Below are 21,088 nucleotides of genomic sequence, written 5' to 3'. Positions count from 1 at the left end.
GATATAGTACTGCCCATGTAACAGTGTGGGCTTTTCTCTGTCTCAAGTTAATGAGAATTTTTCTGAACCCAAGCTTGGACATTCTGCAGGATCTTCATTTAAAACAAATTCTGGTGTATCTGCCCTTTTATTTTTTTGGCGAGGAAGATTGGCCCTGAGCTAATGTCTGTTGCTAGTCTTACTCTTTTTGCTTGAGGAACACTGTCGCTGAGCTAACATCTGTGCCAGTCTTCCTCTATTTTGTATGTGGGATGCCACACAGCATGGCTTGATGAGCCATGTGTGTAGGTCTGTGTGTGAACCCTGGGCCACCAAAGCAAAGCATGTGAACCTAACCACTATGCCAGCGGGCTAGCCCTCCTTTTATTTTTATTTATTGTTTCTTTTGAGGAAGATTAACCCTGAGCCAACATCTGCTGCCAGTCCTCCTCTTTTTGCTGAGGAAGACTGGCCCTGAGCTAACATCCATGCCCATCTTCCTCTACTTTATATGTGGGATGCCTGCCACAGCATGGCTTGACAAGCAGTGCGTAGGTCTGCACTCCGGATCCAAACCAGCGAACTCCGGGCTGCCAAAACAGAATGTGTGAACTCAACTGCTGCACCACCAGGCTGGCCACTCTCCTTTTATTTTTTTAATACAAAAGTCTTTACTCTCTTGAACAAGATTATTTTTGTTGCAGTAATCAGAAATCAGTTAAAAAAATTTAAGCTCAGAAGAGGGGAGCCATTTACTCTTAAGGTCCAGGGGATTCTTAAAACCCTAGGGAAGGAAGTGCTTTGGGCCTCTGGGGGAGTATACCTGGGATAGGAAAGCCCTAGAGCCCCTGAGCAGAAACTCATTCCCTTTCTTTCCTCTGGGGCTCCAAAGCCCTCTGGGTCCGATTCACTCTGAGCAGCATGTTTATTCTTCTCTCTTTGCTGGCTGGCTTTTTCCTGTAGACTGAGAGCACCTGGGGCAGCTTACAGTGTAGACCAGAGTAGACCCTCTTCATCCCAATTTCTAGTTCCAAGGAGAACAAATGAATGTCTCAGCTTGGGTCATGCCAGCTGTGGCCAAGACAGGGAAGGAGTTTGGACTCCTGTAGTACAAATAAGACTTGACATGGGGTTGAGAATTCCATAGTGCTTAGAGAAAAGGGTCACCATGGGCTAGGCAGCTCCTCTAGAAAAAAAGGTGTCTTCTACAATCTCATCTCTCCACCAAGAAAAGAGTAAATAAATTAAATTTATACTTCTCAGGACTTTGGAGAACATTCAAGTTATGTTTTTTTTTTCTTGTTTCCTTCTCTCCCACCTCTAACTGGCTGTCATTAAAAAAAAATCTTTTAAAAAATTTTATTTATTGAATGTTTCTTACATAGTAGGCAGCGAATGAATAAAAGCTATCAAGTTTTATGTTTCTATTCTTAGAAGTGTTTTCCAGTCTACCTTTTAAACTATTTCTCTTTCTCTGCAAAACAAATTAAGTTGCTGTTTAGACAGTTTAGGGTACTGGAAAGGGAACTAAACAGCACCAGAGGCCTCCATTCTAGTTCCAATTTCAAACCATTTATTTGTTGGGTAATCTTGAGCAAATTGTGACCTCTCTCTGTCTGTTTCCTCAGTAGTAAAATGGGGATCATAACAGCTCTTTTGAGCACAGTGTCATCGTGAAGATAAAATGAGAGAATACATACAAACGTATGATAGGTTTTTTCCTACTAAAGAAAGATTTCTGACCCCCTGTTCTAAGTAGAGAAATTACTATTTTTAAAGGCTTATTTTTAGTAACTGCCACTACTGTTTTTCTCTAAGAATAAGATTTTCCTTAAACATTTTTAAGATATGCAGGCTAGTAAATAGTGAATTCTTTTAAAGGCAAACAGTATCTTGAGGGCAATCTCATAGCACCCAAAATCTGATGACTTTCTTGGGTACTTTGGAGATTAGCTAGAATATCCAGGTGGAAAACTGAAAAATAGTCTGACCTAGTGAAATAAGATCAAGCACAGAGTCTAATCTCCTGCCAGTGTTGTTCCCCGCCCCCCCCCCCCCCCCCCCCCCCACTTGCAGTCTGCTGTGAAGGAATCACCAGCAGGGAGGTGAATGGTTATCTCTAACGTAACATCTTTATTGGCTGTCTCTATCCTGGTAATTTGTAGCTTCTTTGATTGATTTTGCATAGCTGTAAAATGTTTAGGATGCAAAGAAATGAATTTTGGCTCAGGACAGACATGTTAAGCAAGATAGTGGCTTTTATTGGAAACAAGGCAGAAAATGAGCACTAAAATGGAAATCAGAGAAAAGTTTTAAAAGATAGGAGACTGGGAAGGAATTAGAAGTCTGGGGAAGAGAAACATGTGGCTTATAAAGATTGTAGGAATGATTACTTTACTGAATGATTGCATTACTGAATAGTATTTTGTGGGTGAATAAAACTGAAACTTTTTTAAAAACAGAGAGAGGAAGGATATGATCCAGGAATAGCTTAAAAGTCAATAAAGATAACTGAATAAATGTTCAAAACGTGGCATAGAATTTTAGCCACTGACTTTCAGGGATGCTTTATTAGTATCTCAAACCATAGAAATATTTGGTTTACCATTTTAGAGTATATGAAAATAAATAAAAGTTGAGTGAAGCAATATTCCCACCACCCAACCTTGGTGCAGAGCCAGTGAGGATTATAGGAAGAGTAGTGTATTACTAGTGATTTTTTTCATATGAAATCAGCCTGCCTGTGCTATATCCTTTGACAGCATCTGTTCCATAGCTGTGTCATTGCCCATATTTGCTGTTCTTTCTCTTCTGCTGCATGTCAAACTTGAAAACCAGCTTAATTTCTAACTCTGATTTGTTTATCTCCAATCCCTTGACTTCTTAACTCAATGCTCCTCCCTAAATTAATTTGAATAGTAGCCACATTCCAGTTGAAATATATATGTACTCATATGCACAAAAATATGTAGATAATGGAATGCATAATTTCCTTGTGCTTTTTAGGAGGATGGTTTAATTGAGTTTTTGTTTCCTGTTTATAATGTTATGAATTGCTTTTATAAACTGCTAAATGATCAAGGACAGAGTGAACTCTCCAAATAATAATCTCGTTCAGTGTGTGTGTGTGTGTTTTAAAATCTGTGATTCTGACAGGTTTCATAGGAGCAGACTCTGAATAGCCATTTTAAAAATTAAGTAAAAACTCATTAGGGCAAATTACACACAATGATTTTAAGCCCCAGGAGGCTGATTCTATGTACATACTGAATAGTCATTTGTTCTTACTTCATTGTAAATATAGCCAATTAAGTTCATTGTAAAAAAAAAAAAAAAAACCGAATTGCGTTTGTTGTAAAATTGGTAAAGTGCCTTGAATTTTAATACTTTGACATTTCAAAGCACATATTATAATTTTTGCACATCTGTCAACTAATGAGATTGTAGATTTCTGATTAGCTTTATCCATTATTTCATCCTGTTGCCCCTTTTCTCTTTTTGTAGATCTGAACAGAATTAAGAAGAAAGAGCTTCTACAATCACAGCAGATGAAGATCCACTGGTAAATCGATCAGGATTTTTGGCCTGCCCTCTAAAGAAAAGGTAACTGGTTGTTCTAACATAGCACAGCTGAACAAATGCAATGCTTCCCATTATAATGGTGCTTGAGTTTTACCAAAGGATGATAGTTTTTAAAATTTAAGGTATCTGAGTAAGATCTCAAATTTTAAGCGTAAGCCTGAGTATGATCTTACTAATGTGAAATGACAGTGAATTTAAGAGTACAATATTATTAGATGTTTGTCAAAACAAAAGCTGCTGGATAACCACCCCCTTCCCGCCAATTCATTAAAATTGCAGGAAGACTTTGGAGATAGGACCACCCCCCACCCGGCCAAATCCATATCCACCTTTTCCTAGGAAGTTGTCCAAAGATAAACTCTTGCGCTTCTGTCCAGCTCCACCTTCCCCAGCTGCTGTTTTCTTCTCTCCACAAGCAACATAGACCCAGCTGATGAGGGCAGGGAAGATCTTAAGCAAATTGTAAAGCAGGCAAGAGATCTTCAGGCACATTTTCTGGGGCAAGTGCTTTTGCCCAGCCTGCCAGACAGCTCTGTGCTCATGAGCAGTCCCAGATCATTACAAAAATAGCAGCCATCATTAATTGAGTTTGTCACTACACTTTTGCCATTGTGCATTTACTATTTGGGGAGGAAGGTGGTAAGTTTCGCATAATGTGAAAAAGAGGGAAAATTCCTGGAGGAATTTTTATTTAGCAATGAGGGGGTTAATGAGGTAAGATGCAGTTTAAGATGCATCATGGGAGGATAAACTGAGCAGAATCCAAACGGGAAAGACCACAGGAGTTTCAGACTCTGAAATTGAGCAGTTTTCATATTTAGGCAATAAATGCAATGCCTCAATCAGGTTTTAGGCAAGTATAGTAAAGATGGAAACATTTTGGACAACATGAACATCTGCAAAGATAACATTTTGACCATTACCACACAGAAACAGGAGCTTTAGAAAGCGTGTGGCAGTTCTGTTTAGATGTTTAGAAGAATACTGGACTGGGCAGCTCTGAAGTCTCCACCTTCAAAATAGGTCTTTAGAATTTTGTGACCTAAAGCTGAAAGACCAGCAATGCAGAAGTGTTCTTTAGTGATCATCAAAGTTACCACAAAGGATGGCATTCATTGTGGAATGTTTGGAAAGTGCCAGAGAAGAGAGAAGCAGGACTTTGCTAGAGGGTGATCAGCAACTGGCAGTGGTGGGGTCTGGGGGAAAGGTAGAGAAGAGACACCTTTGACAGAAATGTCAAAGGAGTTCTTTAGCCCGTAACTGTTTATTGAGCTTCTAATATGTGCAGAGGGATTGTCCTTGAGGAGGAAAAGAGAACAGGAGGTGATTTCTACAGACTACAATTATGACGTCCTTTTTTGAGTACTATTCTGATGAAAAGATTAATATGATACCAGGAAGTCAGTGACAAGTGGCAGGAAAAGAAGTATCACAAACTCAAGTCTGCAGAGACCAGACAGAGGAATGAAATGGGCCAAGTGGAACTGTGAGAAACTGTCCAATTCATGACCAATCTAGGGGCCAGCCCTGTGGCCAAGAGGTTAAAGTTCCATGTGCTCTGCTTTGGTGGCCTGTGTTCGTGGGTTCGGATCCCAGGCGTGGACCTACATCACTCACCAGCCATGCTATGGTGGCGTCCTACATACAAAATAGAGGAAGATTGGCACAGATGCTAGCTTAGGGCTAATCTCCCTCAAGCAAAAACAAAAGGAAGATTGGCAATAGATGTTAGCGCAGGGTGAATCTTCTTCAGCAAAAAAAAGTGTAAAAAAAAATTCATGACCAAGCTAAAAGGGCAGCCCCTTTTCAGCACCAGCTGATTGTAAACCCAATAGCCAGTCAACAAATATTTATTGAGCACCATCTACATGCTGTGCTCTCTTCTGGGCACTGGGGATTAATTAGTAAGTCAAAGGGACAAAAGTACTACCATTGTGGCATTTATCTTTTCATAGAAAGAAACAGGTAATAGATAGCAAATGTAATAAGTAAATACATTATACATTATACTAGATGATGATAATTGGTTAGAAAAAGTGGGTCAGGATAAGGAGAATCAGGAGAGCTGAGGAGGGATCAGACTCGCAGTTTTAAGTAAAGGTGAAATGGTGAGATCTGAGCATTAAGAGTGAAGGAGTGAACCACTGACCTATCTGGGGAGAGAGTGAACATGCAGTGCAAAGACCTAAAGTAGGAGCCTGCCTGGGCTGCCCAAGCACCAGAAAGAAGGCCAGAGCTGAGTGAGTAGATAGGGAGTGGTAGGAAATAAAGTCAGACGGGTACAAGGCCAGTGTGCACAGCCTCATAGGCCATCCAGTGGGCCTTGGCTGTTACTCTGGGAGAAGTGGGAGTCCACTGGAAGTTTCTGAGTAGAGGAGTGACTTGATCTGACTTCTGTTTTAATGAACCACTGTGGCCACTGTATTGAAATAGGCTGTGGGGGGCGAGGGTAAAGCAGTGAGACCAGTTAAACTGTGGTTATTGTAATAACCCAGGCAAGAAATGATGATGTTACCAGACTTACTTTAAGGGAACTGAAATCTTGACTTTAATGATTTTTCTTGAGTTTTTTCAATGTTAGCAACTAATTTAAGAAAAGAAAACAGTTTGAGTCAACCTAAATATGTCTGTGGGATTCTGCCATCACTGACAGTTTGCTACCTCGGGTATACAAGTGGTAAAACAATTCAGAGAAAGGTGAGAATTTTGGGCCAGACTAAGTTGGGGGGAGGTAAGAGTTGATTTGAAACTCACCAGACTTTGCTTATTAGCACATGAAACTGAAAGAAGGGAAAGATAATGGCATGCAGCTATTCACAATAGCCAGAAGGTGGAAACAACCCAAATGTCCGTGAACTGATGAATGGATAAACAAACTGTGGTATATCCACACAATGGAATATTATTCAGCCACAAAGAGTAATAAATTACAGATACATGCTCCAACATGGATGAAGCTCAAAAACATTATGCTAACTGAAAGAAGCCAGACACAAAAGGCCATGTAGTGTATGGTTTCAGTTGTGTGAAATATCCAAAATAGGCAAATCTGTTGAGACAGACAATAAATGTGGTTTCAAGGGGCGGGATTAGGGATAGGAGATGGGGAATGACTGCCTAATGGGTACAGAGTTTCCTTTGGGGGCAGTGAAAATGTTCTGGACCATATAGTGATGATGATTGCACCACATTGTGAATGTACTAAATGTCACTAAGTTGTATGCTTTAAAATGGTTAAAATGGTGAATTTTATGTTACGTGAATTTTTCCTCAGTTAAAAAGGAAAAAAGAATGGCATGCAGAAAAACATTTGAGGGATGTGTATTTTATGGCTTGTTTAGCTGGAGTGGAGTCTTTGCAAGGGGGCGGGATGGGTGATAAAGCCTAGAAGGATGTTGGGCCAGATGGTGAAAGTGTTGACTGCCAGGCCAAGGAGTTTAGAATCTCTTCTGTTGGCAGCTGTAAAATTTAGCAGTGTATACTCCATAAGGGAGAAAGAAACTAAAGAGATTTTGGCACTTCGGGAATCCCAGCCTCTGAGTTTCAAAGCAAAATAAATGGCCTCTGGTTTTATCAATCTGTGATATTCCTACTCACATGATGGAATTTTATGACAATCTCACAAAAGTCTTAAACAAAATTAATTTAGAGTTTCTTTTTCTTTTAAAAAATATCCTTATTATAGGTTCTGGTTATTCAAGTGTGTTGTTAAGAAAAATTTAGGTAACTGTATGAGGTGATGGATGTGTCAACTAACCTTATCGTGGTAATTATTTTGCAATTATATATGTATATATATCAAATCATCACGTTGTACACCTTAAGCTTAACACAATGTTAAAAGTCATTTATATTTCAATAAAGCTGGAAAAATGTAAACACTATGTAAATATGTATGTTGATAAAAAGCCCCTTTAATTACGTTCTTTCACTCTCTGCTCTCCGTAAGTCCAGAGTTGTCTGTTTTCTGTGCACAGACTTACCATCATCATCATTACTTTTTCACAAAGATAGGCACATATTATGCATAGTATTTTGCATGTTGCCTTTTAAAAATTTATATCTTGGCTGTCTTTCCACTTCTTTCTTTTGGACTGCTACATTATATGCTATGCTTTCATTTGTGAAAACAAAAAAAGTTGAAAAGCAAATGCTATTTACCTCTATTACAAATAGGATGAGGTATCATAAACTATGAAAGTAGCTAACTTTCAATGAGCACTTACTGTGTGCCAGGGACTGTTCTCCATATATATTTTTTTTTTTTTTACTTTTTTGAGGAAGGGTAACCCTGAGCTAACGGCTGCCACTCCTCCTCTTTTTACCGAGGAGGACCGGCCCTGAGCTAACATCCGTGCCCATCTTCCTCTGCTTTACATGTGGGACGCCTGCCACAGCATGGCCTGCCAAGCAGTGCCATGTCTGCACCCGGGATCCGAACCGGCGAACCCTGGGCCGTGTGCACTTAACTGCTGAGCCACTGGGCCAGCCCTCAGTTCTCTGTATATTAATTCATTGACTCCCCATAATAACCTGATGAGACTGATGTTGTTATTTGTTATGATCATCCTTTTACAGAGAAGCTAACTGAGGCAGAGACAAACATGTCCTGTTAAGGTCCAGAGTTAGGTTGACATGAGGGACCTTATGGCTAATGATATGAGATCGTAGAGATTTTTTGAGAAATCAATCCATAATTTTGTGTGAAATTTTCTGAGTTGTAATGTTGGCTTTTTTTAAAATAATAGCTTTATTGAGATATAATTCAAATACCACAAATTTACCCGTTTAATAGTTTTTAGTACATTCACAATGTTGCACAACCATCACCTCTGTCTAGATGTAAAACATTTTCATCACCCCTGTTTGGAGACCCCATTTCCGTTAAGCAGTCACTCCCCCTCCTCTCTTTCCCAGGCCCTGGAAGCCACTTGTCTGCCTTCTGTCTCTATGGATTTGCCTATTCTGGATATTTTACGTAAATTAAATCGTATAATATATGGTCTTTTGTGTCTGGTTTCTTTTATTTAGCTTGTTTTTGAAGTTCATCCACGTTGTAGCATGTAGTAGTACTTCATTGCTTTTAATGGCTGAATAATATTCCATTGTGTGGATATACAACATTTTATTTAACCCTTCATCAATTGGTAGATACTTGGGTTGCTTCCACCGTTTGGCTTTTGTGAATAATATTGTTATGAACATTGGTGTACAAGTATCTCTTTTAGTCCCTGCTTTTGATTCTTTTGAGTATATACCTAGAAGTGGAATTGCAGGATCATATTATAATTCTGTGTTTAACCTTCTGAGTGACTGCTGTTTTGAGTGAGTGTTTTGGCTTCCGAGTGACAAACTGTTTTCTGCAGGGGCTGCACTCTTTTACATTCCCACCAGCAATATACAAGGATTCTACTTCCTCTACATCCTTGCAAACTCTTGTCATTTTCTGATTTTGTTTGTTTTTATTTACTTATTAGCAATTATGTGGGTGTGTAATGGTATCTTATTGTGGTTTTGATTTGTGTTTCTCTAATGACAAATGATGTTGAACATCTTTTCATTTGCTTTTGGTCATTCATATTATCTTCTTTGGAGAAATGTCTGTTGAGATCCTTTGGCCATTTGAAAATAGAATTATTTAGGGGGCTTTTTGAGTTGTAAAAGTTCTTTATACATTTTAGATACAAGCTCCTAATCAGTTATATGATTTGCAAAAATTTTCTTTGTACTGTAGATTGTCTTTTCGCTTTCTTAAAAGTATCCTTTGAAGCACAAAAGTTTAATAATTTTGATTAAGTCCAATTTATCTGTTTGGCTCTGTTTTTAAAGAAATAGCTGGTAAGTTGGATTCCAGCCTACTAACCACCTACTTGTGATTGCTGCTCTGCTGCCACTGCCCCCAGAAACCATTTGGAAAAATCCCAGTGCTTTGTGAAAGTACCTGTTTGCTAAAGTGGAGAGAGGCAAGAAGCTCTGCAAAGCAGCAAAGGTAGATTTCTCAGCAGTAGCAACTTTCTTCCCGTTAACCTTTCCTGCTCCTGAAGTTCCTTCACTCAGACCAGTTTGGTGGGGAGGAGGATGCCACAGAAAGTAGAGACGAGGATCAAGGTCTCCAGGTCCTGCAGATTTTATGTTGATCAAAAGAGAGGTTAAAATAAAAGGTCAGAAACTGTACCTTGAGTCATAGATGGTGCCATTTAAAATCAGGATGGCCACAGGAGTTTAGTAATTGGGTATTTCTGGGAAGAAAGTTTTAGGCCATCACATCTAGAAAGTCATTTGGGTTAAGGTCTCCCCTTTTATAAGAGAAAATTTGTTTGGGTTGGGGGTTGAAGACAGGGAACTGTATTCTAGTCATTCATTCACAGGTTAGTGAAAAATAGTTAAATCTGCATGCTGTTTATCTCTACCAAGAAAAGGAAGGTTTTATTTTGGGGGTGGAAGGAGAATGCAAGACTTTGTGGAACAATCTGTCCTTTGGGAAGCAGTACAAACCCAGATGGGCTGCTGGATTAGGGTGCCCACAAAGAATGTGGAAAAGTCGGGGCGGCGTGTTTGCTGGATCTGTAACTTTGCTTAGAGCTAGAACTTTGCTGAGGAAAGGGGGAAGAAAGGTCTATGTTGTTCCTTCTCTCTTATACTAACACACTTGCACTGTTGGTCTTAGAGTTCAGCCCTAAGGCATTTGCTGACCAGCTTGGGTACCTGGCCACAACACATCTTAGAGTTTGTGGGGAGGTGGGTTCCAAGTTCCAAATGACACCCTTTATGTTGGGAATGGAAACTGATGATCCCTGGGAGACTAAGCATATATCTCATTGCCACTTTGATTTCAGAGCATATACTCTTAACCACAAGCCATAAAGTCCTGTGGTTTGGAGTTGGGGATGAGTTCCCATGTGTTTAGTGTGAGGGATTAGGAAGGATTTTGTTAAAGAAATGAGAGACATGAGAAGGGACTTGATTAATGGTAGGATTTCAGCCAAGGGGGTATAAGTATTATAGACGGAGTGACCTTTATGAACAAAGCTTGGGAGCTGGGATCTGGAGTGGGGAGCATGTTTGAAGCTGTGAATTGGTCATTTTGGCTGGACTGTAGAGTACCTGCTGCAGGGAATGCTGTACTGGGGCTGGGGCCAACTATAGAGGGCCTTCAGTGCTAGGAGAGAAGTTTTTATTGAATTTGGCGGTCAGTGGGGAGCCCCAAAAAGTGTTGGAGCAAGGACTGACGTAACTAGAGCCATGCTTCGTTCTGCACAACTGATCTGGTAGTATAGCATGGATGGATTAGAATGGGGGCTTCTATATGACAGGCTTGGTACTAATAGTAATAGCTAACACTTACAGGGTGCTTTTGTACTGTTAACTTTCTTAATCTTCCTCATAAAGTAGATACTCCTGTTTTACTCAATTTATAGATGAGAAAACAGGCACAGAGAGGTTAAATGATTTCCCCAGAGTTATACAGCTATTAAGTGGTAGAACTGGGATTCAGCCTGGGCAGATAAGCTCTAGAAACCATGCTCTTAACTGCTGGGCCTATAAGATAGTGATATTTACAGTCACTTCAGTGAAAGCTGTATTGGTACAAAAGTGACACAGGGAATTATTTTTAACAGTGTGTTTAATCTTTGCATTTTATTGCATCTGAGGCAGTGCACTAGAACTTAACTATATAGTCAGCCTCTTTTTATAGCTAAATATTGGTCCAACTTTTGCATTCCTTTTCTATAACTTAATCCTTTTTCTCTATTTTTTAAAAACTACTTAACCTAAAGACTTTAAAGGAAGATTTTTAAATCAAGTTTGTCATTAGTTTAAAATTACAGGCCAGTATTAAATCCCTAGAAACATTTGGGCATTATTCAGTTTAAAGTTATAATTTATTACCTTTTATATGTATATTTTAAAATTTTTCTCTCTTTTAAACAGTTTGCTATTACTGGTGAATATTTCTTTGGGAGAATTTGTACACAGCTGCACACATATAATTAAAAAAACAAACCAAAACTTCAAAGCTTTGAACTTCTTAGCAAATGACGGAGTTTGTAGAATGAATATGAGTACAGGTTAAGTCTTTAAAAAGATGATTACCCTCATCTTTAAGTCTTTACTTCTGCAACTATCCTTTTTATTCCTAATTTTGCACTTGATTGTCTGTCAGCAATTCCAGCCACTAAGCTGATGAATTCAGTTTCCTCCTTCCACTCTTCTCCCCCTACTGGAAAACTGATGTATTCATGACAGATTATAAAGGATTTCACTAGAGGGAGCACAGTTGAGGGGCATTGCCTGCTGTACCCCATATGCAGAAGAGAGCCCTGGGTCTATCTGGAGAAGAAAGAAGGAAAGACAGAGGTGTAGTCAGAAATATGAATAAAGACTCAGCCAATTTTAGGAGGAAATAAACTAAAGCCAACACATTTCTAATGTAGTGGATCTGAGTTTCTTGTTACTCAAATGACTGCAGCCCTTTGGGGTTGATAATGGAGAATCTCTGTTACCAAGCCTGTAATTTGCACGGAGAAATATACTGCAGTTGCTGGTTTTCAAGTTTTTTAAGTTTTGTATTGGGACTGGTGGTTTTTTCCAAATAAAAAGGCTGGTTATGTGGGGTCTTAAATCTTAGAAAAGTTTTGGACAGTTTCAACCATTTTACGTTAAATTGGATTTACAGACTGGAAAGATCGACCTTTTTTTGTTATGTTTTGTTTTCACTTAGTGATGCCTTTGGCCTTTGAACAAAACATTTTACAAGTGAATCTGCTGTGCAAAGAATCCTTTTTGTAAAGAGAGACCTTGTTACCCTTGGCACCTATCGGGAACATCCCTAAATTTGGATGGTGAAGTAAGGCCATATTTTAAATACATCCCTGGAAGGGATGAAATGCTCAGAATTTGGCAGCGTTTCACTTCTGACGGCCTAGTTCTTAATCCACATACAATCTAATTGGTGGTGACAGCTTTTTCCATAAGAGCATTTTGATGAATTAAATTTTCCCCTACTTCTTACTCTTCCCATGTCCTCAGTGAAATTGCTGTTTTTGTTCATCCTGGTGCCTAGCAGAGTGCCTGGTATGTGGTAGGCAATCAGAAACTATTTGATAAATTGACTCCTCATTACTTAAACTTTATAAAACATATCAGTTATCTGTGCAGACAGATACTGAAGATCCTCAGCTAAAAGATATCATCAGAAGTACGCTGGCAAGAGAACTGATTGATAGCATACAAGACACACTACTATATTAAACTAATTATATTAATTCAATATAAATTGTATTGGTCATTTTCTTTTTATATTTTTTGGGTGTAGAGGAGGGGTATTTAGGTAAGAAGTCATCAGGTTCTTTATTATGGCCTGGTAGGTAAAATTGAGTATTTGACTTTCTGCCTCTACAGAGTGCCCTTTGTATAAGGAATACTTTTAAAATGTTGCCCAAATTTGAGTATCAAAACACTGTACTTTCTCAGCTAGCAGTTTTGACTTTTGTTGATGACTCATTCGAACTATTGGGAAACCCACACCAACTATGGGTATCACAAACTGCCTGCTCTACAAGGGGTTAGGACTTCCTTATGGGTGAAGAGAGGGTGGTAAAATGCATTGGCTACAGCACAAGAGAATTGATGAGGTGATGCCAGGTATTGCTTGTCATTCTGTTGGTTCCCACATCTTCTTGAACTTGGTGATACATTTCCCAGATAAGATTTGATCTGAATTGCTCAGTTTGACATAAGACACGTACTATAATGTTTATTTTGTGTTAAGATTTGTATCAAGTGCTTTCTATGGATCTTGTCATGTAATCCTCAGAAGAAGCCTGGCTTTATCTCTGTTTTACAGATTAGGAAACTGAGGTACAGAGAAGTTATAACTAGCTCAGTTTACACAGCTTGTAAGTGGAAGAGCTGGTATATGAACCCAGAAAGAATTCATAGGGACTGACTCCAGAGCCCTCGCTCATTTTCCTTATCTGTAAATTGTAAGTAATACAACTTCTGCCTTACACACACACCTGTGAATATTAATTGAGATAATGCAGCAAGCTACCTCAGGCAATGCTTGGCATCTAGTAGGTGCTCAATAATTGACAGCTGCTATCAGTAATAATTTCTCTTAATAACTATCATAATGCCAAGAAGATATGGCATTTTAAGCCCTGTTGTGTTTTCTTATTAAACCAATCAAAACTTTGGAAGGAAAAAAAGTATCAAGCAGGAATAAGGACAGAAGTTGAAGTATTATAAATTGCCATGTTGACCCCCACTGGCTAAAAGTAATTAGTGAATCTTGAAGTATTTTCACATGTAAAAAGGGGGAAATCAAGCAACATCGTGAGGAAGTGGGACTGTACCTCACATTTGCCATTCTTCCCCTTATTTTCCTTCTCACCCTGTACTCTCAGGGATCTGGAGAGCTGCACTCAATAGGCAGGCTGCCTTTGGTATCTAAATAGCGCTCGGTCGCCCTTGAGCTATGCTTTTTAATGGCAGCTCCAAATGCCATTAAGATTCAAATTTTTATTTATCTTACATGTAGAGTTACAAAATTCAAAGTAATTGATAAATTGTGTACTTTAATCTAGGAAAGCAGAGAAGTTGGATGTTGTTATGTAATCCTACAGATTTTTCAGTTATTTGGAATGAATGAAAAATTGAAAGTCTGCTTTGGGTTCATCCAAGATTGAGGGCCTATGTTCAGAGTTAGGAACCCTACTGTTAACCAAGGGAATTATATATTTTACTCATGCATTTTTCTCATTGATACTCTTATGTAGGAAGTTAAAGTTTTATGAATGATTTGTTTTTTATCCTTCCAATCATTTCTACTATTTTTGGTTATTTTGTTTTTATTACTTCTTAGATAAGGACAGGAAGCATCCATAGTTTCGCTTTTTGTTTAATGTGAACTTAAACACTTAATGTTTGCATGCAATCCAGGAAAAAACTGTGCGCACTTATTTCTGAATCTTTTTAAAATAAAAAATTAATATAGCATGTATTTTTTTCTAAAGATTTTAAATTTTGAACCTAAAACAAACCCTTTCTACAAGAGCCGTGCATTAAGTTTAGGTTGCAGTAACATTTCCTTATTAATTTTTCCTCTTATTTAAACATGTTTATGTTTCTGTAAATCGGACTTTGTTTCTTTAGCAGAGAACTTGGTCACCTCTGTCACACCAGATGTTCTAGATAAAAAACATGAATAAACCCACTTCCTCCCCACCTGGAGAAAGCACTCCATGTAAGCAAGCAGCTATGACACACGTGCCACAGGAGTGCCGATATTACTACCATGTGAAACATGATGATTGAAATCATTGTTTCTGTCTCAGGCTTCAGATTTTCACATCAGTTTGAAATAACCAATAATACCAACATTTATGGAAAGTGCTTAGTGTGGTCTGGTACTGTTTCAAGTACTTGGCATGCTTTAGTTCATTAAGTAACCTTTACTTTACCATCTTTACCTGTCACTTAAGCAAAAGCTTTGCACGCAGTGTATGTGTGTGTTGGGGAGGGGTGCTAAATTTTATGGGCCAATGCTTAATTTAGTGAACAAAATCTGAAAAAAACTATTTTCTAAACACATTTTCTAGGAATGCTGTACATTCTCCTAATCCTTGGGTTCTCGCCGTGCCCAAGCAAAGATAACCAGAAAGAGGGAGAGACTAACAACTGGAGTTAAAAATGAACCAGGTTTTTAAATGACAAGATTTTCTTTTTATTTTCGGTCCGAATGAATCACTTGCAGCAGCAGTGGAAGGGGAAATAGAGAAATTTGGGATAGTGTCTCCAAAACATGTAAACGGATTCGCCTCCTTATCTTTCCTGCACTCCATCTTACACTGATTTCATGGTCTCCTCTTTGCTGGACAAGAAGTTCACGTCCCCCGGGAGCACGCCGTGACCTCCAGTGGGGGGCACCGGGTGAAACCCGGCTTCGGGCTGACACCTGGGCGGGCACCTGGGCCGCGTTTCCTCGCCTGCCCGCGGTTTCCTCCACGCTAGGCGTCCGCTCGGCGGCGGCTTCCCATTCATGCTTTTGACAGCTGCGCGGCCGCCTGCGAGCGGAGAGCGAAGCGCTCCCTGAACCGACCCCGGGGCGGGAGGGCCCGACGGCGACGACACTCGAAGGTGTCTCAGGGCCAGCCGGCCGGCTCCTCCATAGCCGGCTGCGTTTCCGACTTCGCCCTGGCTCCACTCCGGGGGCTTGACGAGCAAACTTCGCCGGAGCGAGCTGAGAGGGAGGGACCGGCGAGGGGGAGGAGGCGGCGGGAGGCGCCTCTGCTTAAGGGAGCCGGCCGGGCGCCGCCGCTCGGACGGACGCGCGGACGGAAGGAAGGAGCGAGGCCGCCGGGCCTGGCCCGGGGATGCGAGCCGCCTCAGGGTGGGCAGCCCGAGGGCCAGGGGTGCGTCTCGGGCCTCTCTGCCACGGGCCGCCGTGGTGGGGCGCCGGGTTGGGGTGGGGGTAGCTGTGGGCGCCGGTCTCTGTGCCGGGTCTCCGCGGTGGAGCAGGCAGGGAACCCTGCGCCGCCGTGGCGGGCCGCCGGCGGCCCGTCCCCTCCCCCGAGGGGCTGCCGGAGTCGAAAGCGAAAGCGAGCCGGTGCCGCGGACTTTACTCCCGGGGCGGGGGGTGGCCGCGAGGACGCGGGCTGGGGGGCTGGGCGGCCGGGGGGCGCTGTCAGCGCGCCCCACCCGGCCCGCGGGCCGCGCACGCCGCCGGAACTCCCCGGCGCCTCCTTAAAAGCGGCCCCCGCGCGACTCTTTTCCCCCTTTTTTTGTTACATTGTAGGAGCGGAAAGAATGTCGGAGCGGGCCGCGGATGACGTCAGGGGGGAGCCGCGCCGAGCGGCGGCGGCGGGCGGAGCGGCGGCCGCGGCCGCCCGGCAGCAGCAGCCCCAGCAGCAGCAGCCGCCGCCGCCGCAGCAGCCCCAGCGGCAGCAGCCGCCACGGCGCCTACGGCCGGAGGACAGTGGCCCCGGCGCCGCCTCCACCTCGGCCGCCACCGCAATGGCGACCGTCGGAGAGCGCAGGCCCCTGCCCAGTCCCGAAGCGATGCTGGGGCAGTCGTGGAATCTGTGGGTCGAGGCTTCCAAACTTCCTGGGAAGGACGGTGAGTGTCCACGCCCCCCGCCTCCCCACGCCCCCCCCCCCAGCGCTCCCCATCCTCTTTGCCTTCTCCTCCCCTCCCCCCGTCCTGTGACCCTCCCCCTCGGTGGGTCAGAGATGCTATCGCTTGGTCGGGGAACGCGGAGGTGCCCGCACCTTCTCCGTGCGTGCGTGAGCGTGCGTCACACTCCCGGCCACTGACCTGCCTCTCCCCTCCTCCTGTGTGTGTGTGTCTCCTAGGGACGGAATTGGACGAAAGTTTCAAGGAGTTTGGGAAAAACCGAGAAGTCATGGGGCTCTGTCGCGAAGGTGAGTTCAGCCCCCTGAAGGAGTTTGTGCAAGCCCCAGGGAAGTTTCCTTGCTGGCTTCACCGGGGCGGGGAACTTTAGCCCACGTTACCCACTCCTCCCTCCACGCGAGGATGCTGCCAGAGGAGGAATAAGGGGGAGGATGGAGCGTTTGGAAAATCTGGTTTCCGGGGGCTTCCTGTCATGGGGAGCGTCCTGGAACCCTTCACTGGAGGCCTGGCGTGGTGCAGCATGAGCGGCGTGGTTCAATGATGAGCGCTGGGGGACCTGCAGTGAGTCTAACTCAGATCCCTTCAGTCTGACCTCCTTACGGAGAAACGTGAGTGGAGGAAGGAATTCGCAGCTTCCGAAAGCATGTCCACGGATGTTTTAAGGGGCTCTGGAAAGGGAACCTTGCCACCTCAAATTTTCTACTGGCGGTCAAACTGAATTTTGAACTTTAAAAAAGATGACGCTTTACCTGTGCAGCCTTATTTCTACGAGACTTAAATTACAAAGGTTCATCAAAAGGATCATCAGAACGGAGGAGAAGTTGGTCAGATATTTTTGTGAGCTGCCTAGATGGGGAGGGGGGCCCGCTGGGTGACCAGAATTGGTATGGTGAGACAAGCCTTTACTGTCCTTAGTGAAATCAGAGACTAATTATTGGCCAATTTCTATTAAAACTGTTCGGTAGAAGGATACTCTAGGGAAATACCTGTAGCTAAAGGTGTGACTGCAAATGAAAGTCAGGTCTGGTATCTAGAAACTGTCAGACTTTTCCTTCAGATTTTCTTTTTCTTTGAATAGTCCCCTTAACTGTCCGATTCCTGTGCCAGGCCTGGGCACACTGGTCAGAAAGGCCTTCCGGAGACCAGTCAGCTTTAGGTTCAGTTCAAGTTATTCTTTCAGTGATAGTAAGGACAAGGCCTTGAGTGAGGTTTGGCATCCAAAATACTGAGTTTCTGTTCCCTAATGCAATTTTATTTCTCATGTGTAGCCACTTACTTTGGCATAGTTATTCTCCAGGGCCCAAGAATAGGTAGAACTTTGGCAAGTGGAACATTTTAAAGTTCAGAGTTGGCTCGTTGTTACTCTGTCTCCGCATTTACTTCTTGTTTTTAGTGGCTGTCTTTTCACGTTTGCTGTTTTGGTTTTTTGAATTGGCCACTTGTTGGCTTCTTGGCACTAAGAGGAAGAGTAATACCAGTGGCAGCTCTCTGAGAGCTTCCAGTTGGAACAGATTATAGAGCAAATTAGTTGATTTTGAAAATGAGAATTGCTATTTGAGAGCAAAGGAAAGAGAGGGAAAGCACAGGACTTGCTGGCGATGTTGCAATAGGAAAAATCAGTTGTTAGTCCGGTTTTAGCGTTGAATTGGCAGCCCGCCTGGGCTTAAAAAATTGAAATCACTAGGTGGCAACTCTCAGAGGAAGCAGTTGGAGTAGAGCTTTAGAGGACCTGACCCGTTCTTGTTCTTAGTTTTCATTCTCTGGGTGTGGATACATTTCCCATAAAGGGTTTCTAAATCTGTGTTAAAACAGGGTGCTGATTATTGGTAATTCCCCTGTAGAGGTTGAGTAAGTTAATTAGTGTTTCCCTGGGTAACTTGGTGTGGATGGAGACCCAATCATATTTAGTGACTTGGACCCCATTTTTGCTATGTTTATTGTTTTTTTTGCTGGGACATATTCATCAGTAGGTTTTAGCATGAAAATCTAAGACCTCTTAACCACTGTCTTGAGGTACAAAGGGGTCATAGATTTGGTTTTGTGTGCTTCTGACCTGTCAAATTATTAGTGATTGTTAGTGGTATCTTTTTTATTTTTTAAGCTGCGCTAACCATTCAGAGGATACCGAAGCGGCCAGGTCATCTGAAACTCTGCTTGGCTGTTTTGAGTAGAAACTCAAGTTTTTAATTCAGTCAGCTCTTGATTCATTTGTGACTTTGTGGATTTTCCGGGACATTTTAAAAATCTAAGCGTGAGGTTGTTCAGCACACACGCAGTGGGCCTTTGCTTTTCTAACAAACAGCTCATGTCAGGTGCTTAAGAAATGAAAATAACTATTATGAAAAATTATTAGACAGTTATCCTTTGTCTTTGGTTAAGGTTATTTTCTACCAAGAAAAGGTGTTTTCGAATTAAATCTGTACTGATTCCTCTCGTCAATGAAGTTAAATTGAGGAGAAATATGTGGATAGAGGGATCATATGAATGAAGCACTAGAAGTCAGAAACTCCCCATCTTGGAAGGTGTCTAGGAATATGGGCCAGACTTGAATTCTCCTCCACTTGAGGACCTGGAGTTAGAAACCTGGGTGTGAGAGAAGATCACCTAACCTTGCGTTAGTTATTTCACCTCTCAGAACCTAGCTTTCCCTCTTTGTAAAGGGAGATGGTGATAGCTATTTCCGAAGGTGGTTGTAGGGGTTGAAATTAGATAACGTGTGGAAAATGACTCAGTCCGTACTAATTCATTTCAACTGCTGATAATCTGAGACCTGGTTTCCTAATCTGATATTTATCTAGATCAGGGGTTCTTAATCTGGGATTTGAATGGGCTTCAGGGGATCATAGTTCCTCTGAAATTGTACGCAAAATAGTATCTATGTCCACTTTCTAGGACAAGTGTCCACAGCTTCTCTTGGATTCTCAGGAATCCTTCACATATCTCTACCCTCAAAATTCAAAACTGCTAAGCAAGGATCTCTGTCTTTTTTTCTCAGTTTCTCCTCTTGTAGCTTATTTTGGCCAATTCCCTCATGACAAGACTACCCAAGAGGTAATGTGAGGGCGCTTGTCATTATTGATTTAGATAGAAGTGAGATTATCTGTGGTTCAACTAATTTATCATCCCTCTTTTTTCTATTAGCACAGATAGGCAAATGTTAAGATAAAATTTCAGTTATCTTTTAGAGGTCAACCTGGTTTTCATCTCCATCATATTTTTATTGCCTTGTTTATTTTCTTTTGTAATTTATATTAATTGACAGTACAGTTGATTTTGGTGGGAGAAGATTGATAATACATCTGACTTTTTTCAAATGACTAAACTTAGAAGACAAATTACCTTTTTTTCCAAAGGTGATGTTGAAATTCTAGATTTAACGAAATAATGTTTAGATGAAATTAATTGGTATAGGTAGCTGATTAAGGTTTCCATGTTAGTGTATGAACATACAGGGAGCCTTAAAAACTGAAAACATTAAACGCCTTAATTTCACATCAAATTAAAAAAATATATATGGTGTCATTTGGGAGTTAACTGTGGAATTGGAAAAGTGACATTTTCTTTGGGATGCCATCCCCAACTTCTCTTAAGCCCACCTGTTGTACAGTATCAAAGTACTCTGTATTTTTCATTCCTCCAAGCAATCTATCACTATTGGAAAGTAAGTATTATGTGATGACTCTTTCATTAGAGTGTGGGTTCCTAGGGGACAGGGGCATTATTGGTCAAGGTATAGTCAGCTCCTGCACACTGATTGTGCTCAGTAAACATTTGGCCAATATATGACTTAATTGGGCTACCAAGAAGATTGAACTGAGTCACTCAAGGATGAAAGATTTAAGTGACCAATTATCCATTGTGTCGTGACTCTTAAAAAAAAGGTATCTATTCTGTGGGGAGGTGTGCTTTATGGCCCCAGGGGAGGCCAGAGGCTGTCTTTCAGCACTTCCTGTTGCTGTCTCCTGAGTTTAGCACTCCATTTACACTTTCCAGAAAGGGTGCAGACAGGACACCACCTCTCTTATCTCTGATATTTAGGCTAAGGGAGTAAGATGGCAACCCAGGGTGATATCCACACTTGATGACAGGTGATTTCCCTGTTATAATAACAGGGACATAATTGAGCCCAGGCAAGATGCAAAAGAGGTTGGTTGGCACCTACAGGCAGCTAGATTTAAAAAAAAAAAAAAAAAGACTAGGGAGGCCCACTTCAATCAACATAGTCCGAGTCAACATAACAATACCACCTTTTTCTTTCCCAGAAAAAAAAAAAAGTTGTTCATAGTTAACTGAAAACAAATAGGTGTTTATGTGAAGTACTGTTACAGTAACTGCATTATAGCCATAAAACCCCTCTCCCTGAAGTAAAGAGCATTTCTGTTTTTCTCTTGA

At 41.7% G+C, this 21,088-nt stretch overlaps 1 protein-coding gene across 7 annotated transcripts in view; it reads left to right on the top strand.

Annotated features, from left to right (window-relative positions):
* The window catches only part of ATXN7 (ataxin 7), a 131,102-nt gene that overhangs the window by 27,885 nt on the left and 82,129 nt on the right, over positions 1-21,088 (top strand). For 5 of the 7 annotated variants that reach the window (XM_070574782.1, XM_070574780.1, XM_070574785.1 and 2 more), the window contains 3 exons: positions 3,484-3,582; positions 16,361-16,681; positions 16,918-16,986. In XM_070574782.1, coding sequence (XP_070430883.1) covers positions 16,372-16,681; positions 16,918-16,986 — 379 coding nt within the window. In that variant the 5' untranslated portion in view covers positions 3,484-3,582; positions 16,361-16,371. Of the gene's footprint in view, positions 1-3,483; positions 3,583-15,828; positions 15,978-16,360; positions 16,682-16,917; positions 16,987-21,088 lie in introns of those variants that run through there. The other 2 variants (XM_070574783.1, XM_070574784.1) reach the window with 2 other exon arrangements.

This window comes from Equus przewalskii, chromosome 15 (genome assembly GCF_037783145.1).
Source record: "Equus przewalskii isolate Varuska chromosome 15, EquPr2, whole genome shotgun sequence".
NCBI classification, from domain to species: domain Eukaryota; kingdom Metazoa; phylum Chordata; class Mammalia; order Perissodactyla; family Equidae; genus Equus; species Equus przewalskii.
The sequence above is the reverse complement of the archived record's forward strand: the minus strand, read 5'-3'. Positions and strand labels throughout refer to the sequence as shown.